This window comes from Mirounga leonina, unplaced genomic scaffold, assembly GCF_011800145.1.
Source record: "Mirounga leonina isolate KUSES-001 unplaced genomic scaffold, KU_Mleo_1.0 Mir_125, whole genome shotgun sequence".
In the NCBI taxonomy this organism is placed as follows: domain Eukaryota; kingdom Metazoa; phylum Chordata; class Mammalia; order Carnivora; family Phocidae; genus Mirounga; species Mirounga leonina.
The window spans coordinates 18,550,753-18,568,692 of record NW_023270305.1 but is presented as its reverse complement, the minus strand read 5'-3'; the positions used below and the strand labels follow the sequence as shown (position 1 = coordinate 18,568,692).

General features: G+C 38.0%; 1 protein-coding gene across 3 annotated transcripts in view; it reads right to left on the bottom strand.

Annotated features, from left to right (window-relative positions):
- Positions 1-17,930, bottom strand: part of SLC30A6 (solute carrier family 30 member 6) — a 40,334-nt gene extending 22,404 nt beyond the window's left edge. The window contains exons 1-5 of one of the 3 annotated variants that reach the window (XM_035000866.1): positions 17,857-17,930; positions 13,130-13,216; positions 7,756-7,840; positions 6,425-6,467; positions 5,279-5,344 (exon numbers count right to left, since the gene is read on the bottom strand). In XM_035000866.1, the coding sequence (XP_034856757.1) occupies positions 5,279-5,344; positions 6,425-6,467; positions 7,756-7,840; positions 13,130-13,216; positions 17,857-17,859 (284 nt within the window). In that variant the 5' untranslated portion in view covers positions 17,860-17,930. Of the gene's footprint in view, positions 1-5,278; positions 5,345-6,424; positions 6,468-6,954; positions 7,010-7,755; positions 7,841-13,129; positions 13,217-17,856 lie in introns of those variants that run through there. The other 2 variants (XM_035000867.1, XM_035000868.1) reach the window with 2 other exon arrangements.
- Between the last annotated feature and the right edge of the window lie 10 nt (positions 17,931-17,940).

Sequence of the window (17,940 nt, the reverse complement as noted above, 5' to 3'; positions counted from 1 at the left end):
GGAGTGGCCAAGATTTCCTGACAAGTACACAAAAAGGACTAACCATAAAAGACTGATAAATGAATTTATCATTCAAATTAAAAACTTTCATTTGTGGGAAAAGATATTTATATATAAAGAACTCTTACAGAGCAATAACAAAAGAAAAAAGGTAACCCAATTTAAAAATGGGTAAAACACTTTAACAAGTATTTCACAAAAGAGATAATCTGAACGATTAAGAAACATATGAAAAAGTAAATAAAAGTATGAAAATCTGTTCAACTAGTCATCAGGAAAATAATTTAAAACCACAAGACAACTACATACCCCAGAAGGGCTTAAAAAAAAAAAAGGCAGTATCAACTACTGGTACAAGCATGAAACAATCAGAACTCTCATACATTGACAGTGGGAGAGTAAACTGGTAAAATCACTCTAGAAAACTGGTATTATCTTATCTTCTAACAATGAACATATGCAAATCCTATGACTGAGTAACTTCACTCAAAAATATGTATCCTACATAAAGGGATACACATGTACACCAAAAGACATGTGTACAAGAATATTTGGAACTAGTTTTATTTATAAGAGCTAAAAGCTGAAAATCATCTAAATGCCCTTCAATAGTTGAACATAAAAAGAAATTATGGCATATTTATAAAATACAGTATGAGTGAACTACTGCTATAGGAGAGTATATACTGGAATCCCATTTATGTGCCTTCAAAAACAGGCAACAATAATCTGCAAGGAATAGTGGTCAGAACACTGATTACTTTTGTTGGGTTTTGACTCTGACTCAAAACAAAGGGAGGCTTTTTGGGGGGACTTGTAGTGTCTTATATCATGATCCAGATAGTAGTTATACAGGTATATTCATTTATTAAAATTCACCAAACTGTACAAGGATATAAGATAGAACAAGATTATAGTCCCTGCTGCCATGGAATTTATATTTTAAAGGGGGAGACAGAGTAACGATTTATAAGTTCTGGTAAGTTCTATACAGAGAATTATAGTAGTCTGATGTGACAAGAGGCTAATTAGGATTCATTTTAGAATCTATTTTAGACTGGGCCCAGTCACTTGATGACATCGGCATTTAGTGATATTAGGATTGGAATAACAAGATGGAGTGCTGTATCTTGTAAAGATGACGTGAAGAACATTTCAAACAGAGACAACAGCTTGTACAAAGGACCTAAGACAGGAATAAATTAATTGTATACAAATTACAGAAAGAAAGTGTGGTATAGAGGGCATGAAAGTGGTAACTTGAAGAGAAGTAGGCACAGAACAGCTAATATAAGAATTTTGTAAATTAGAGAAAGGACTCAGGATTTTATTCTAAGTATGACAGCAAACAACTGAGTGGTTTCAAGGAGGAGACTGGTAGTATGACTTGGATTTAAAAAGGAAAACACTCTGGCTGCTATCCGGAGAATGGTCTATAAGGGGGTAGGAGCAGAGGCATGGGGACAAGTTAGGAGGCTGGATTAAGGCAAGAAATGAAGGTAGCTTGATTAGGATGTTAGTAGTCAAGATAGAAATGGGGGCAGGGGCAGATTTCTGGATGTGTTTGTAGGTTACTCTGATGTAACCTGCTGATGGATAAATGTGGGGAATGAGATGGGAAAAACTGCAGAGGAATAGGTTTTGGGGAAAGAAAACAAGAATTCTAGCCAATATTTAAGACACCAATTAGATATCCATGTGACGCTGTACAGAAGGCAGTCTGAAACAAGATAGATCTCAGGGCTAAAGAACTGGAGTCTGTAAATACAGATATTTCAAGCTATGTGACTGATTGAAATGATATTCAGATGTTAATTTTATTGTTTAATTGCTCCCTCCTTTCTTGTTCACTCTAAGTTGGCCAAAATGGAAGTTATCAAGTCCTTGTTTAACCTTGTCTCCTGGCCACAGTATTTGATCTAAAGACTAATACCTGTTCTAAGCTAGACCAATCAGTAGTTCTCTCTCATGATTTTTTTTTTTTTTAAGATTTTATTTATTTATTTGGGAGAGAGTGCGAGCACACAAGCAGGGGTAACAGCAGAGGGAGAAGCAGGCTCCCTGCAGCAGGGAGCCCTATGTGGGGCTGGATCCCAGGACCCCGGGATCATGACCCAAGCCAAAGGCATACGCTAAACCGACTGAGCCACCCAGGCGCCCCTCTTTCTCATGATTTTCTTTTTTTAAAGATTTTATTTATTTATTCATGAGAGAGAGAGAGAGAGAGAGGCAGAGGGAGAGGCAGGCTCCCAAGGAGCAGGGAGCCCGATGCGGGACTCGATCCCAGGACCCTGGGACCATGACCTGAGCCGAAGGCAGACGCTTAACCATCTGAGCCACCCAGACGCCCTCTCATGATTTTCTTAACTGGAGTTGGGGAAAAGCCTTTCCTTCTCTAAGATGAAGGTAAGAAGGTTCCAGTTAAGGTCTTGCTAGGAGTTATTCCAGGATGGTGGGGAAAAGTGGTCTGAGAAACTAAACCGGACATGCAGAGAAAAGCAGGCCTGAGAGATAAGAGAAAGACAATGTCCTGAGTTTGCTAGTTCCTATGCCAGTTACCTCAGTCTTCCCACATTTTGATTACATTAATTTTAAAAATTCCCATTTTCCCCCATACTAGCTTGAGTTGGATTTTTGTCACTTAAAACCAAAAGCTTTAACTCAGAGTCACAGATTTCTATATACTGGTATTTATATGTCCCTTATAACCGATTATCATAGTAATAGTCTATCAAATCTCAGTGACACTTATGAATATTTTCACTTTGCATTAAGATTCCATGTTTACTTTGCCCCCTTGTTTAAGCAAGTAAAAACCTGATTTTGTTCAAAAGATTAAGTTTGGTCCAAAAGTTTATTCGCCAAAGTTAAATTCTTCTTTAAATGGGAGAAGATATTTGCAAATGATATACCTGACAAGGGGTTAATATCCACAATATATAAAGAACTTATACAACTCAACACCAAAAAAAAAATCCAATTAAAAATGGGCAGAAGACATGAACAGACATTTCTCCAAAGAAGACATACAGATGGCAACAGACACATGAAAAGATGCTCAACATCATTTATCATCAGGGCAATGCAAATCAAAACCACAACAAGATATCACCTAACACCTGTCAGAATGGCTAAAATAAAAAATACAAGAAACAACCAGTATTGGTGAGGATATGGAGAAAAAGGAACCCTCTCACTGTTGGTGGGAATGCAAACTGGTGCAGCCACTCTGGAAAACAGTATGGAGGTTCCTCAAAAAATTAAAAATAGAATTACCATATGATCTAGTAATCCCATTACTGGGTATTTACTCAAAGAATACAAAAACACTAATTTGAAAAGATACATGCACCCCTTATGACTACTGCAGCATTATTTATAATAGTCAAAATATGGAAGCAGCCCAAATGCCCATCAACAGATGAATGGATAAAGACAATGTGTGTGTGTGTGTGTGTGTGTGTAATATTACTCAGCCATAAAAAAGAATTAAATCTTGCCATTTGCAGCAACATAGATGGATCTAGAGGCTGTAATGCTAAATGAAGTAAGTCAGTCAGAGAAAGACAAGTACCCTGTGATTTCACTCATATGTGGAATTTAAGAAACAAAGAAAAAAAAAGAGACAAACCAAAAAACAGACTCTTAACTACAGAGAAAAAACTGGTAGTTACCAGAGGGGAGGTGGGATAGGGGGGATGGGTGAAATAGGTGAAGGGGATTAAGAGTATACTTATTGTGATGAGCACTTAGTAATGTATAGAATTATGAGTCACTACATTGCACCCTGAAACTAATATAACACTATATGTTAACTATATTGGGATTTTTAAAAATTAAAAAAAGAAAAATGACAAGTGTTGGTGAGCATGCTGGTGGGAATGGAAAATGGCGCTGCCACTGTGTATGGTGGTTCCTGAAAAAGTTAAACATGGAATCACAGAATATGATCCAGGGATGAGTATACACCCAAAAGAGCTGAAAGCAAGGATTCAAACAGATACTTGTACACCAATGTTTATAAAAGCATTACTCACAATAGCCCAAAGGTGGATACAAACCAAATGCCCATCAACGGAAGAATAAACAAAATGTCATATATACATGCAATAGAAAATTATTCAACTTTAGGAAGTAATGAAATTCTGACATATGCTACAAACACAGATGAAATCTGCAAACATTAGTAAAATAAGCCATACTCAAAACGACAAATATTGTGTGATTCCATTTATGTGAGTACCCAGAACAGGCAAATTCATAAACACAGAAAGTAGAATGGCGCTTGCCAAGGGCTGAGAGATAGGGGAATAAAGAGTTATTGTTTAATGGGTACAGAGTTTCTTTTTGGGAAGAGGAAATATTTCTGGAAATAGATAGTGGCAACAGATATAAAGGTACTTAATGCCACTGAATTGTACACTTGAAAATGGTTAAAATGTTAACTTTTATGTTACGTACACTTTATCATAGTAAAAACCCCCACAAACTTAAAAAGAAATTCTTCTTTCAAGTTGTTTCCTGGAATCTGAAAGGAACTCATTTTTTTCTAATACATTAAGAAAAACCTCTAATACAAAAGATTATCTTTCAACTTTCAACTTTTAATAATTTCTAAAACTATAGAAACAGAATCTCAAATTCTTTGATAGTCCATTGCTATCACAAATCCAGTCTTATGATAAAAATACATCTCTACCACTACATTAATGTTAAAATATATCACATTTACTCTAACATTTATAGGACACACCTATAGGAAAATCCTTTGTACTTTCTCTAACTAAAATTTAAGGGATTACCAAAATATCAAAGAACTTAATGTGAACATTTTATTTTAATATGATTTACATGTTCCTTATCTAGAATCCTGTTGGAAGATGTCTTTTTAAATCTACTTTCAATATTTGATCCCCATCCCACTACACAGATAGCATTTATTCTCTACAAACACTCTAGCTACCTCTTTACTGCCTGATAACAACTACATTTTTTTTTTTTAAAGGGCATGGTTTTTGTTTTTGTTTTTTTTTTAAGATTTTATTTATTTATTTGACAGAGAGAGACACAGTGAGAGAGGGAACACAAGCAGGGGGAGTGGGAGAGGGAGAAGCAGGCTTCCCGCCGAGCAGGGAGCCCGATGCGGGGCTCAATCCCAGGACCCTGGGATCACGACCTGAGCCGAAGGCAGTCGCTTAACGACTGAGCCACCCAGGTGCCCCACAACTACCATTTTAATAGCAGTAAGTTAGCAGAAAATAAAATAACTTGAACTTACCCAAATGAATAGACAGGGCTAGGTTTCCTCATCATTACCCAGTAACTTATCAAACATGTCATTAAACTAAGTAAAAAGGAAAATAAATTTAGCTTTAGAACTAGACCAAGAGGGGAACACACAAAAAGAAATTAAGTTTTCAGAATTCCTAAGTTTGCTGAAAGTTATCAGTGTTTGCAGACTAAATTAATAAACTATTCTAATAAGCTATAATCTAATCACCAGGAGCATCCTAATATGTGAGTTTTAACATGTGGAGAAACTGAAAAAAGTCACAATACATCAAGTCAGTAAATTGAACCTACACCCATACTTTCTCTACTCAAGTAAGTTATCCACCCTAAATAGTTTCCATAACTGAGCATGCAAAAATAACATAGTAATAATAAAGTAATATATTTTATTTTAGCCACAGAGAATAAATTTTAACTCTGATAAACTTTAATCTTTGTTAAAAGTTAAACGAAATATTAATAGCAACGACACTCTGGATGGGATAAAATTACATTCATTTTCCAAGTACAGTGGAGATTCACTCTAAAACAACTTACTACTGCGTGAAATCCAGGTGGTAACTCTATGTTTTAGATGAGTCAAGTAGATTTAGTTACATGCCTGATGAAAAGACATACTTATACTCCTATGGCATGGATCTTGAAGACATCAAGTATCTTGCAGTCCTTACACGGCGATATCAAAGGTCCCATGAAGCAGAGAGCCAAAAGGGTGCCTCCCTAGCTCACAACTGCTCACTTCTTAGTTACTAATGCCCATCTACACGGTTACGGAAGGAACTGGTACGTTCTTATGAGACACTGCTCCCTGGCCACAGCTAACTCAACTACAGATAGGTACCCCAGGCATATGATCTAATGCCTGGGTATTATTTTTTTCTGTTCCTCTATAAATGGGATATTTTCTTCCAGTATATCTCCTAATAGTTATTGTTTGTATATATGTTCTGTGTTGATAATTTTACTTATTTCACAGATTACTTTCCTTTAAGCAGAGAAAACAAATTCAGTGCAAGAAATTCCTTATTAGTTTCAAAACACTAACGAGACTTTTTAAAACTTACCTAAAAAACTAATGATGTATGGTGATTAACATAACATAATAAAATAAAACAAAAAACAAAAAACTTACCTAAAAAGATCAAAAATGGTCAAGTAAGTATAGGCAGTTAAAGCTGCAAAACAAGAAAACAACTGATTAAAATGTTGCTGAATCCACTGTTTGGAAATGTAGCTAATCACCAAGATTGTTCATACCAGAAGTATCCATTACCAAAAAAACCTTGAGTCACTAATTAACCTTACATGTTGGCAATTATCTAGATTAATATATGTAGCCAAACGTGATGAATACAGAGGTGTCTGACTGGCTCAACTGGTAGAGCATGGGACTCTCGATCTCAGGGTTGTAAGTTCAAGCCCAGCATTGGAGCTTACTTAATTAAAAAAAAAAAAAAAAAAGTTGGTAAGTACAAAAGCTTACTCTAGAGTCTGATTTTGCCATCAGGACAAAGGAAGCAGCATATACCCAAAAGTGCTACGATCATTTTGGCATTTTTTCTGCTTTCTTCTGTCATCTGAGTACTATTTTAAATACAGTCTTTAAATAGCAGGATGAAAAGAATGATACATAAAAACGTAAGAGGTCAAGAAACGAGGCACCTGGAAGACTCGGTTAGGTGTCCGGCTCTTGATTTCCACTCAGGTCATGATCTCACGGTCAGGATGGAGCCCCACGTCAGGGTCTGCACTGAGTATGGAGCCTACTTGGGATTCTCTCTCTCCCTCTCCTTCTGCCCCTCCCACTTGCACTCTCTCTCTCTCTCTCTCTCTCTCTCCAAAAACTAAAAATAAATAAATAACATAAAAAATTAAAAAATTTAAAAGATGTCAAGAAACAAGAAAAACATTATAGATTTCCCTTTTCAAGGAAAATCCAAGAAACATAAATCTCAAAATCTTACTTAGAGACTGCATAACTGAAGGGCTAATCTATTACATAAAAAGGAATCACAGTCTTTCAAACAGATTTAAAGCTATTTTTTAAAAAAATTTAAAATGATAATGCTTAGCAACTGAACCAAACTTTACAGTTTACAAGGCACTTTTTTTTTTTTTAAAGATTTTATTAATTTATTTGACAGAGAGAGACACAGCGAGAGAGGAAACACAAGCAGGGGGAGTGGGAGAGGGAGAAGCAGGCTTCCCGCGGAGCAGGGAGCCCGATGCGGGGCTCGATCCCAGGACCCTGGGATCACGACCTGAGCCGAAGGCAGACGCTTAACGACTGAGCCACCCTGGCGCCCCAACAAGGCACTTTTCACATAGCTTCTCTTATTTAAATCTTGAGTTATATTTCAGAATAATATATTCCACATAAAGAAAGATATATCTTTATTTAAAACCAGAACAATAAATGTGCAACTAATGATTAACTCCACAAAAATAGGAACGGTGACATACCTATACTGTTAGTGGAACTGCACCACATAAGCAGGAAGCCAGTACATGTTAAGTTTATTGCACCAAAGAGCAGTATCTTCCAGGACTGTGAAAAAGAAAATCATTCTTATTTGGATAATGCTGATAAACTTCACTGGGTCTGTTCAAGTTGCTGCAATTCCCACTCTACAGAGGAATAAGCACAACTTCCTTCAAAAAGTCAGTGTCACATTTCCTACATCTACGAAAATGACCATCAACCAAGTTATTATTTATTAGTCTAAAAAACAGTTCTAGAGGAGGCATTCTCCAAGAGAAAAGAACATTCTGCCATATAAACTCTCAAACAGTTGAGAAAAATAGGCATATACTTTAATATCATTTTGTCTCTATGTACACAGAGACAACGATAGCATATGGGGCAAAATATAAAGCAACTGGTGAATGTGAGTAAAGGGCTTAGGGGAGTTCCTTGAACTAATCTTGTGACTTTTCCGTAAGTTTGAAATTATATCAAAATAAAGTTATTCTTCCCCTCCCCCAAAAAAGGTCTACACTTACTTATTTACCAAATAAGTCATATGAAATAGGACTGCAAGAGAAGGAAAGATTACCATGGGTTAGAAGTTCATAGACCTGAGATATGCCTTGAAAGTAGCTAGGATTTCATCAGAAGAAGCAGAAAGTGCTTTCTAAGAATAAAAGAAGAGGTCAAGTGAAGTGCTTTTTAATTTTTGTTCCACTCCACTCCCTACAAAGAAGGGAGACCTATAATTGTGTGAAAGTAGAAGTGAAAGAAATTAGTGATAAGGGAGTTATCTGGAGGTGTTAAACAGATATAATTGCAAAGGTCAAGTGTGGGATAGGATGGCTTTAGAACACAGATGCAAAGTGTAGGTTTAGGATGAAGAACACCTTCTCTGAGAAAGGTGAGAAGGGCAAGAGATGACTGAAGGGACAGAAAAACTGTGAACTAGAGAGAAGTGACAGTGAAGCAGCACAGGGCTAACAACCTCTACATCTCTAGAAAAGAAGAAACAAGGCCATTTTCTAAAATAAAGGGATGTAGTAGAATAGGACTGGAACTTACATCCAGAGGAGAATTTGCACAACAGCAGTTCTAGTGAGTATACTTCTGAATCCTCAGAGGAGAACAAGAATGACATCATGAATTTAGGGTAGACAGCATTCTGCCACTTCCTCTACCCCCAGGAGCAAAACCAGAGAAGCAGGTGAGGTAGGGATGTCAGAGACTGAGAGCTGATATGATAGGTTAATGGGACAAGGGACTCTTACAGCGAGGATATTAATGAAACGACTGGACATGGGCTCTAGTCAGGACAGGGATTCAAGAACAGTCAGAAAAGGAGGATAAGGCATGTAATCTGAAAATGACATTCTCTGCAGCTCTACTGACGAATCAAGCTATTCATCAACAAATACCTGAGTACCTATTTTGTAACAGACACTTTTCTAGGCACTAGAGATACAGCAGTGAATAAAATATGGACCTTATATTCCAGCGGGGGTGACAGACAATTAGCAAATACACAAGGTCAGGTGGTGGTGAGTGCTACAAAGGAAAAATAAAGTACGGTAATGGGAAATGTGGAAAGGGTGTTCTGCCAGACAAGGTGGTCAAAAAGACCCCCTTGGTAAGGTAACATGTGACCAGAAATCTTACAGAGGCAAAGGTGCTAAGCATGCAGATATCTGGGAAAAAAAATGGGAACCACAGTGCAAATGCCCTGAGAGAGAAGAGGACCTGGCCAAGGACGGACAGATGAGAGGTGAGAGGAAGTCTGGGGCTCCATCAAGTAGTGTCTTGTATGCCAGCAAAAGAATTGGGATTTATTCCAAATGAGATGGAAAGCGGCTTAACTTTCATTTTTAAAAAATCATTCTGGCAGGGCGCCTGGGTGGCTCAGTCATTAAGCATCTCCCTTCGGCTCAGGTCATGATCCCAGAACCCTGGGTTCGAGTCCCGCATCTGGCCCCCTGCTCAGCGGGGAGCCTACTTCTCCCTCTCCCACTCCCCCTGTTTATGTTCCCTCTCGCTGTCTCTATCTCTCTGTCAAATAAATAAATAAAATCTTAAAAAAAAAGATTAAAAGATCATTCTGGCTTCTCTATGTAGAATATACTGCATAGTTGGGGCACCTGGGTGGCTCAGTCGTTAAGTGTCTGCCTTTGGCTCAGGTCATGGTCCCAGGGTCCTGGGATCGAGCCCCGCATTGGGCTCCCTGCTCTGTGGGGAGCCTGCTTCTCCCTCTTCCACTCCCCCTGCTTGTGTTCCCTCTCTCACTGTGTATCTCTCTGTCAAATAAATAAATAAAATCTTTAAAAAAAAAAAATAAATAAATAAAAAAGAATATACTGCATAGGGGCAAGGATAGAAGTAGGAAGACCGTTTAGAATGTGACTGCAGTAATCCAAGTGAGAAATGATGACTTTGAAATTGGTAAGAAAGTGTTAGAAGAGTCAGATTCTGAGTGTTACACTGAAGACAGAGCAGCAAGATTTACTTACAAAATGGATGAGGAATGAGAGAAAGAGAGGGAGAAGAATGACTCCAAGGTTTCTGGCCTGTGCACTGGAAGAACAGAGTGGCCATTTAGTGAGGAAGGGACAGAAAATCAAAGTTCAGGTTTGACCATATGAAATTTGAGATGCCTATTAGATATCCAAGTGGAAATATTGAGAGGGCCATGATATATAGGAATCTAGAAGTAGGGGAGAAGTTATGGATTGAGATATAAATATTGGGTCATCAACATAAGGTACTTAAAGTGTCACCTAGATGTAATGAACATAAACAACAGAGGCTGGAGCTCTAAGTGCTGGGACACTCCAAAACTCAGAGATCAGAAAGATGAGAGGAAAGTGATGAACAATGGCCAGGTAAGTAGGAGGAAAACCAAGAGTGATTATTTCAGAGTCCAAATGAAAAAAGTGCTTTAAGCATTGTCAGATGCTTTTGAAGGTTAAGTAAGATGGGAAACGAGGATGACCATTGATTTTGGCAAGACAGAGCTTACCAGTTATTTTGTTAAAGCTGCTCCAGTGGACTGGTGGGGGCTACAGCCAGACTGGTATGTGTTTAATGGAGACAGGGAGAAAAGAAAGTGCACAGAGAGTAGAGACAATTAGTTTAGGTAGTTTTGCTATATGAGGAAGCAGAGAAATGAGGCAGTAGCTGAAAGTGGAAGATGTGGCATGTGCTCATGATGCAGGAAGGAACAACTGTAGGAAGTTTGTCTTTGAGTAGGCAACAAGTAGAAGTTCAGAGGGTTCATTCATAGAAACAGGAGGAAAGGCAGAATGTTGGGAGGTGACAGGATGTGGAAGTGTTTTTTGATTACTTCTCTGCCTTCAGTGAAACAGGAAGCAAGGTCAACAGGTCAGAGAGAGGATGAAGAAGGTTTTGGAAGTTTGAGGACAGAAGTGAGAGACTATGGCACGAAACGGCTATCTAGAAAAATGGAAAACTGAATGAACTAAAGATATAGTATGGGCAGCACTGATGGCACACTTGATCTTGAATTTAAAGTGAGACCAGTCACCATGGTTTTGTGTTTCTCTCAGGCTACCTTCAGTTGCTTGAGTGCAGGTACAGAATAGCAGGAATATAGACTTAATGATGTTAAGGATTTGCCAGGGAAGTATCAGAGGAAGAGTGACAGACGAAGGGAGGGCACAGAGGAGCTGAAAACATATGCGAGAAGTCAGTAATGATGGACCAAAGAATCTAAATTGGATAAGTAAGCAAATGAGCATAAGGGAGAAGAAAAATAGTGAAAATATGGCATGTCAATGGATTGGAGATCCTAGTAAGATTGAAGAATTACTGGAATTGGGATAATACAAGGAATGAACTGGAATAACAAGAGATGGTGACTATGAGTGAAATGCTTGAAACTGAGACAATGGGAAAATATAGTTATTATAAATGATAATGTCTGTGGTATGATCACTGGAGTAGACAGCTGGAAGGGATGCAGGACAAGATTATTTGGGGTAAGGAAGTAAGGAACTGAGAAGTAGGGGTCTTCCTCATGATCTAAGAAATTACCAAGAACCAAAACAGGAGTAGTAGTAAAGAGAGGTGAAGCCAGGCACATCTTTTAAGATTTAAATTATGATGGAGAGTATCTGCACACCTCGGGTGTTCTTATACTGGTCTTGTTCCTACTACCTGTTCTGCGGTCTACTGTGCTTTAACAAAGCATATGGCTCAAGAGTTTCCTGTTTACGTCTGTAATGTAGCTGCTTTCTACCAACATTATAAAGTTCTATCTATCTGTACTCAAGAGATCATCTTAAATGGACTAGATACACAAGTAGCAGATGAATTTCCCACCCTTGGCTCTTTAACATCCAGGACATGATACTATTTTCAAATACTGAGTTCTTACTATATTCCAAGGTTTTAGCAACAGGAGATACAGTGATAAGAAACAAAGAATAGAAGCCTCTAGTCTAGTATCATAATACATGGCCGATATCATAGGTACACTTATGTTCCACTGAAGCTAGGTTTATTTAAAATTCATCACCTATTTATCGGGTGCTTATTTTGTACTTTTATTAAAAAGTGAACAAAACAGACATAGTCACTGTCTTCAGGGAGCTTAGGATATAATTTAGACAATAATGAGAACAATGAAAACAGAACAATAACTAGGTCTATATTGGTGACCAAAAAAGGTACCAATTATCTTTTTTTTTAAATATAAGCTCTACGCCCAACATGGGTGGAGCTTGAATTCACGACCTCAAAGCATAACTTATTTTTCCTTCCTCACACTAAAAATGAGAAAACATGGCTTTAAACTACATCCATTAAATTTGTAAAAAAAAGTAACAAAAGGCAATCATAAAATAATTTTTCTTTAAAACTCGTTAGAATAAAAACCTTAACCAAAGCCTAGCTTCCTCCCAAGCAAAACAACTGTGTACCAAAGTAACTGATTTTTACATTACAATTTACATTAAATTACAAAGTAATTTAATTTTATATTGAAATTCTGCTTAGCCAGGGGTGGGTGCCTGGCTCACTGTCAGCAGAGCATGTGACTTGATGTTGGCGTAATGAGTTTGAGCCCCACGTTGGGCATAGATTACTTAAAAAAAAACAAAAAAAACCCTGCTTATCCAACATAAAAAAATGAAAACAGTATGGTGTGGAGCACCTGGCTGGCTCAGTTGGTACAGCATGTGACTATTAACCTCGGGACCGTGAATTCAAGCCCCATGTTGGGCGAGAGTTTACTTAAAAACAAAAAGTGTATGGTGGGATCACGAGTAATTTCTATATGCCTTAAAAATTATCTTTTTCAGTGTCATAATGTTGTCTGTACAATGATTAAAATTAGAGTTAATAAAGATAACTTACCCTTCGGTCAGCTGCTACAAGTCTAAATTCCTGTAATAACTTGCCAAAAAAAGATCTTTGCGGTTTTCTAAAGAGATGAATTGTCCCCTTTAAAATAAACAAAAAATAAACAAATCAACATTGAAGCATCTAATCTTTTTCATATCCTGTGATGTGATATAATAGCAACCACTAACATTTACTGAATGCTCAATATGTGGCAAGCAATTATTCTAGACACTTTACAAGTATTTATCTATTTAATTCTCACAATCATCTATGAGATGGAAACAATTTTTAATAAATTGTCCAAGGGCACAATGCTAACGAATGGCTGAGCAGAAATTCAAACCCAGGCATTTTATTTTTTTAAAGATTTTATTTATTTATTTAGTTGAGAGAGAGTGACAGTGAGAGAGCACAAGCTGGGGGAGCGGCAGAGGAAGTGGCAGAAGCAGGCTCCCCGCTGAGCAGGGAGCCGGATGCGGGGCTCAATCCCAGGACCCTGGGATCATGACCCCAGCCAAAGGCAGACGCCCAACCGACTGAGCCACCTAGGTGCCCCCAAACCCACGCATTTTAGCTCCAAACTACACACTTCTATTTTTCAACGGATTTTAGGCAATTTTGAACCAGAAAAGCAAAGCATTTGCCAGATAGCTCTACTGGAAATAAAATATTACAATTAACTTAATAAAAGCTTTATATATGAAAAGTTTGGAAACTACTATTATAGTAAAATCTCTAAGGTTCTCTCTTAGGCATTCAAAGTATCTGACATTCTGGCTAGTCTCTATAGTCCTTGCTAGTACACTGTATGGGACCAGCAGAGAAAGGATGACAGTGGGGTTACCAACAGGAGAAGAAACCTAAGTGGAGACTAGAGAGGAATTTGCCACTCAAGTATAGGAAACCTTAGCATAAAACAGAGTTTAGGCACATATGGGAAATCAGCTTATGATTAAGGCAGTATCCAACATCAGCAGGAGAAAATATGAGTTATCCAATAAATGGTTTTTGGAAAAGGTAACATTGGATCCTTACTATATTTCTTACTCTAATTTTTTACTATATTAAAATTAAAATATAAAACTATAGAGTACTTGAAGAAATTTATGGATGTACAATTTTATAATCTTGGAGTTGGAGAAGACTTTTCATAATAGGATATAAAACCAAGAAGCTGTAAAGGGAAAAATTGATCAATTTTACTATCTTGGGAATATAATACTCAACAACAAACAAAAACAAAGACGATCCTAGAGAGGGAAGATAAACTGGGAAAAAAAGAATTTTAATTGTTATTCCAAAAGCAAAGTATTGTTTCTAGGGGAAAAAAATCTTGCACAATTTTCAGTGGGTCATATATAATAATTTGATTGCTAAGTGCCATGCACTTAATATACTTATTTGGATTTTAATTTTAGCAAAATGCTTCCCTAGATAGTAAGGCCACAATCACCATAACAACCACACAACGTTTCTACCTCACTACCGCCGGCCAATTTGACTTAAACACTGAAATTCCACAGAAAGCAGTGGAACTGGGTGTTAACAGATATCAAATGAGGAAAACTTTCAGATCCAACTCCAGCACAGGTCTGATTTTCCTAATTAGTAGGAACATCTCAGTAGTTATAAAAAAAGGTATATCCCATTTCTTCAAAGCTCAGACATGTCATTAGTTTCATTAGGTTGAGACTCAGAAAAGGCAGAAGATAAAGCTGAGCACTAGAAATCTGGCATTTAAAACCAGAATGTTGATCATTGTTGAGCCCAAGTGATGGCTACATGGGGGCTTATTATATTATACTCTACTTTCCTGTGTTTGAAAATTTCCATAATAAAAAAATTTTAAGTAAAACATACTTTAAAGTATAAAAACAAAGCATTAGAAAAAAGTGTTACTAATTTTGCTATCCAAATAAAGACCAGTGTGTGTGTGTGTGTGTGTAACTCTAAGGCTTTGCTAAGCTAATTCAGCTGAAAAGGAACAATATGCTATTTTCACTTGAGATGCTAATGAATGGTCAGTTAATGAATATACCCCATTCTTAATGAATTATGTGTGGGATATTTGGTCCCAAAGATAAATTCTGCTTAATACTGTTAACCCTGCATATCTTCTAACTTCACCCCACTTTAAATTATTTTACTTTAAGTTTCAGGTTGTGAAAATAAGGTTTCTAAAAGGTAGAAGGCCATTTCTGATGCCATTCTGATATTGGTTAAAAGAAGTAAAAACCCAGAAAAATCCTAATGTTCATGTCACTCTTTCCAAAATTATATTGGCCCTCCATTGCTATCACGATAAACTCCTAATTTTACAATCTGAAATTCAATGCTTTCAAATACTTAGCCTGTTTCTTTCCAGTTTTATCTCTTGCTCTGGATAGGGAATCAACTCCAACTAAACTGGTGTACCCCTCATTTCATAATCATACCACTCTAGAGTGAAAAGGCCAGACTTGTCTAACCCAAGCTCTAAAAGCCCTGTAATACTTAACAAATTACTTGACCTCTGTTTCCTCATGTGAATGAGAGTAATGAATAGCAGATTAAGAGTAATGGAGAAATGGGGTGCCTGGGTGGCTCAGTCAGTTAAGCGCCTGCCTTCGACTCAGGTCATGGTCCCAGGGTTCTGGGATCGAGTCCCACATCGGGCTCCCTGCTAGGTGGGGAGTCTGCTTCTCCCTCTCCCACTCCCCCTGCTTGTGTTCCCTCTCTTGCTGTCTCTTTCTCTGTCAAATAAATAAAATCTTAAAAAAAAGAGTAATGGACTAAGGAAGAAAGTACTGTTTCATGGCTGACCTATGTGACACCTTCCGAAATTATACTGTTCTTTATGTCACTTGCTTTTTTTTTTTGTAATTAACCAGAGGATAGCCTTTACCTTGTCATCTTGCATTTTAAGTTAGTTTTTTAGTAACTTCACTAAAGACAAGGGCTATATTTCCTTTATGTTTTCTAAGATAGCACTGTGCTTTGCATATAACACCTTAATAAATAAGAGTGACTCGTAAACCCTTTCTTCCCCAAAACTTTTAAAATAAACCTTAAATGCTACTATTTTTCTGTATTACTAATGTTTCAAGCCTAAAAATTTAGTGCCATAGTTATTTATTTGGTGTTTTATAAAACAGGTATTTATTGAAAACCTCCTCTGAGCCAGGAACTGTTACAAGGCTCTGGGTATACCAGAGTGAATACAGAGGTCCTGCTCTCAAAGAGCTTACAGTCTAGGAAGTGAGAAAGACAAGGAGATACACAATTTTAACATAGTCTGGTAAGGGCTACAGATGTTATTGGTAAATAGCACCAAGATATCACAGGAGCACAAAGGAGGCACCTAACAGGATCTTGAGACACAGCAGAAAGGCTCATGAAAGAGACTAGAGGGCATGTAAGGGTTATACTGATAAGGATGAGGGGTAGGAGATGATTGATTCCAGCAGACAGAACAGCATATACAAATTAGGTGCAAAGGCCTTATCCTTAGAGCATCATCTGCAAGCTGCTCACTGTGACTGGAATATGAATGTATGTATGTGAAAAAAGAGGCTATAAAGCTTGACCAAAAAAAAAAAAAAAAAAAAAGCAGTTGCAGCAGCAGCTTGACAAGACAGCTTTGTATGCCATGCCAAACAGGACTTTATCTTGAGGATTATTGGGGGGGGGGCGGATATTAAGCAAGGGAGCAAGGGAGTGGCATGGTCCAATTTTAGAAATTTAATTCTGGCTACACAGTGGTGAGTATTTTGAAGAAAGTGGCTGGAAGGCTATTTGGTCAGCCCCCCAAAAGTAAACTTTTACCCAATTTCTGTGTGCAAAAGAGGGATTACAGAAGACTTACAAAAGAAAAGGAAGTATGCATAAGACATTTTTCTTGGCCAAATCCCCTCAAGGAAAAAACTTACTAGAGTGACAATGGCTTAGGCACTGAAACGTGGTCCTTTTCTCATATGTAGGCTATCAATAAGAGATCCATTAATTTCTCTGATAAAATGATACCTCTTTTGACGCTGAAATTACAATCAACTTATCTTTTGATAAAATTCAGAGAGCTATACATTTGATCTCTAGAAGCATAAAGACTAATTTCTCTAAAAAAAAAAAAAAATCAGGTTAAACATCACATCCCCCAAACCGTAAGGTATACTGGGCTCTACAAACGCAGGAAAAAACGTACAAGAAGGATGCTCTACCAACACCTGGACCTCCTCCAGTCACTGGCCTTCTTAAAGTTGCTGCTGTATCAGGCTATCTGGCACTCCATAAAGCCAAGTTGCAGAGTGGGGCGTTCACCTCAATATCCTGCTCATAACCCTCTTTATTAACGCCAACGGTATTGTCACTGGTGTAAGCATTACTAGTTACGGTCGCTGTTGCTGTGAACTTGTTTTCAGAGCTTTCGCTGGTTGTAGACGCTGACGCCGCCAAAGACTTTTATTTCTATACCAAGTAAACCTCGGCAGGGGAAAGTCATAAGCTCGCTGAACTGAAAGCTCGGGCTGCAGCAGGGCCGGGATCCTGAGGTCTAACCAACTGGGTGAAGGAGAACGAGGGGATCAGAGCTTTGCGGGGAATGCTTCGGACGTCAGCCCCTTCTCCTGCGGAGTGGGGGGAGCCGAGCACGACTCCGAGGACCCCTTCTCTGGGCAGCTGAGGCATGTGAAGGCCGCTTTGGGATGAAAGACGGTAAGAGGACTCATCTACCACAGAAACCCTCATTCCCCCAGCCAACTCACCATGATAAGGAGCAGCACAGCTCCCGCCGGAAGACGCTCTGGGAGCTGGTTTTTTCCCTAGACCGGAAGGGGTGGGGCATCGGA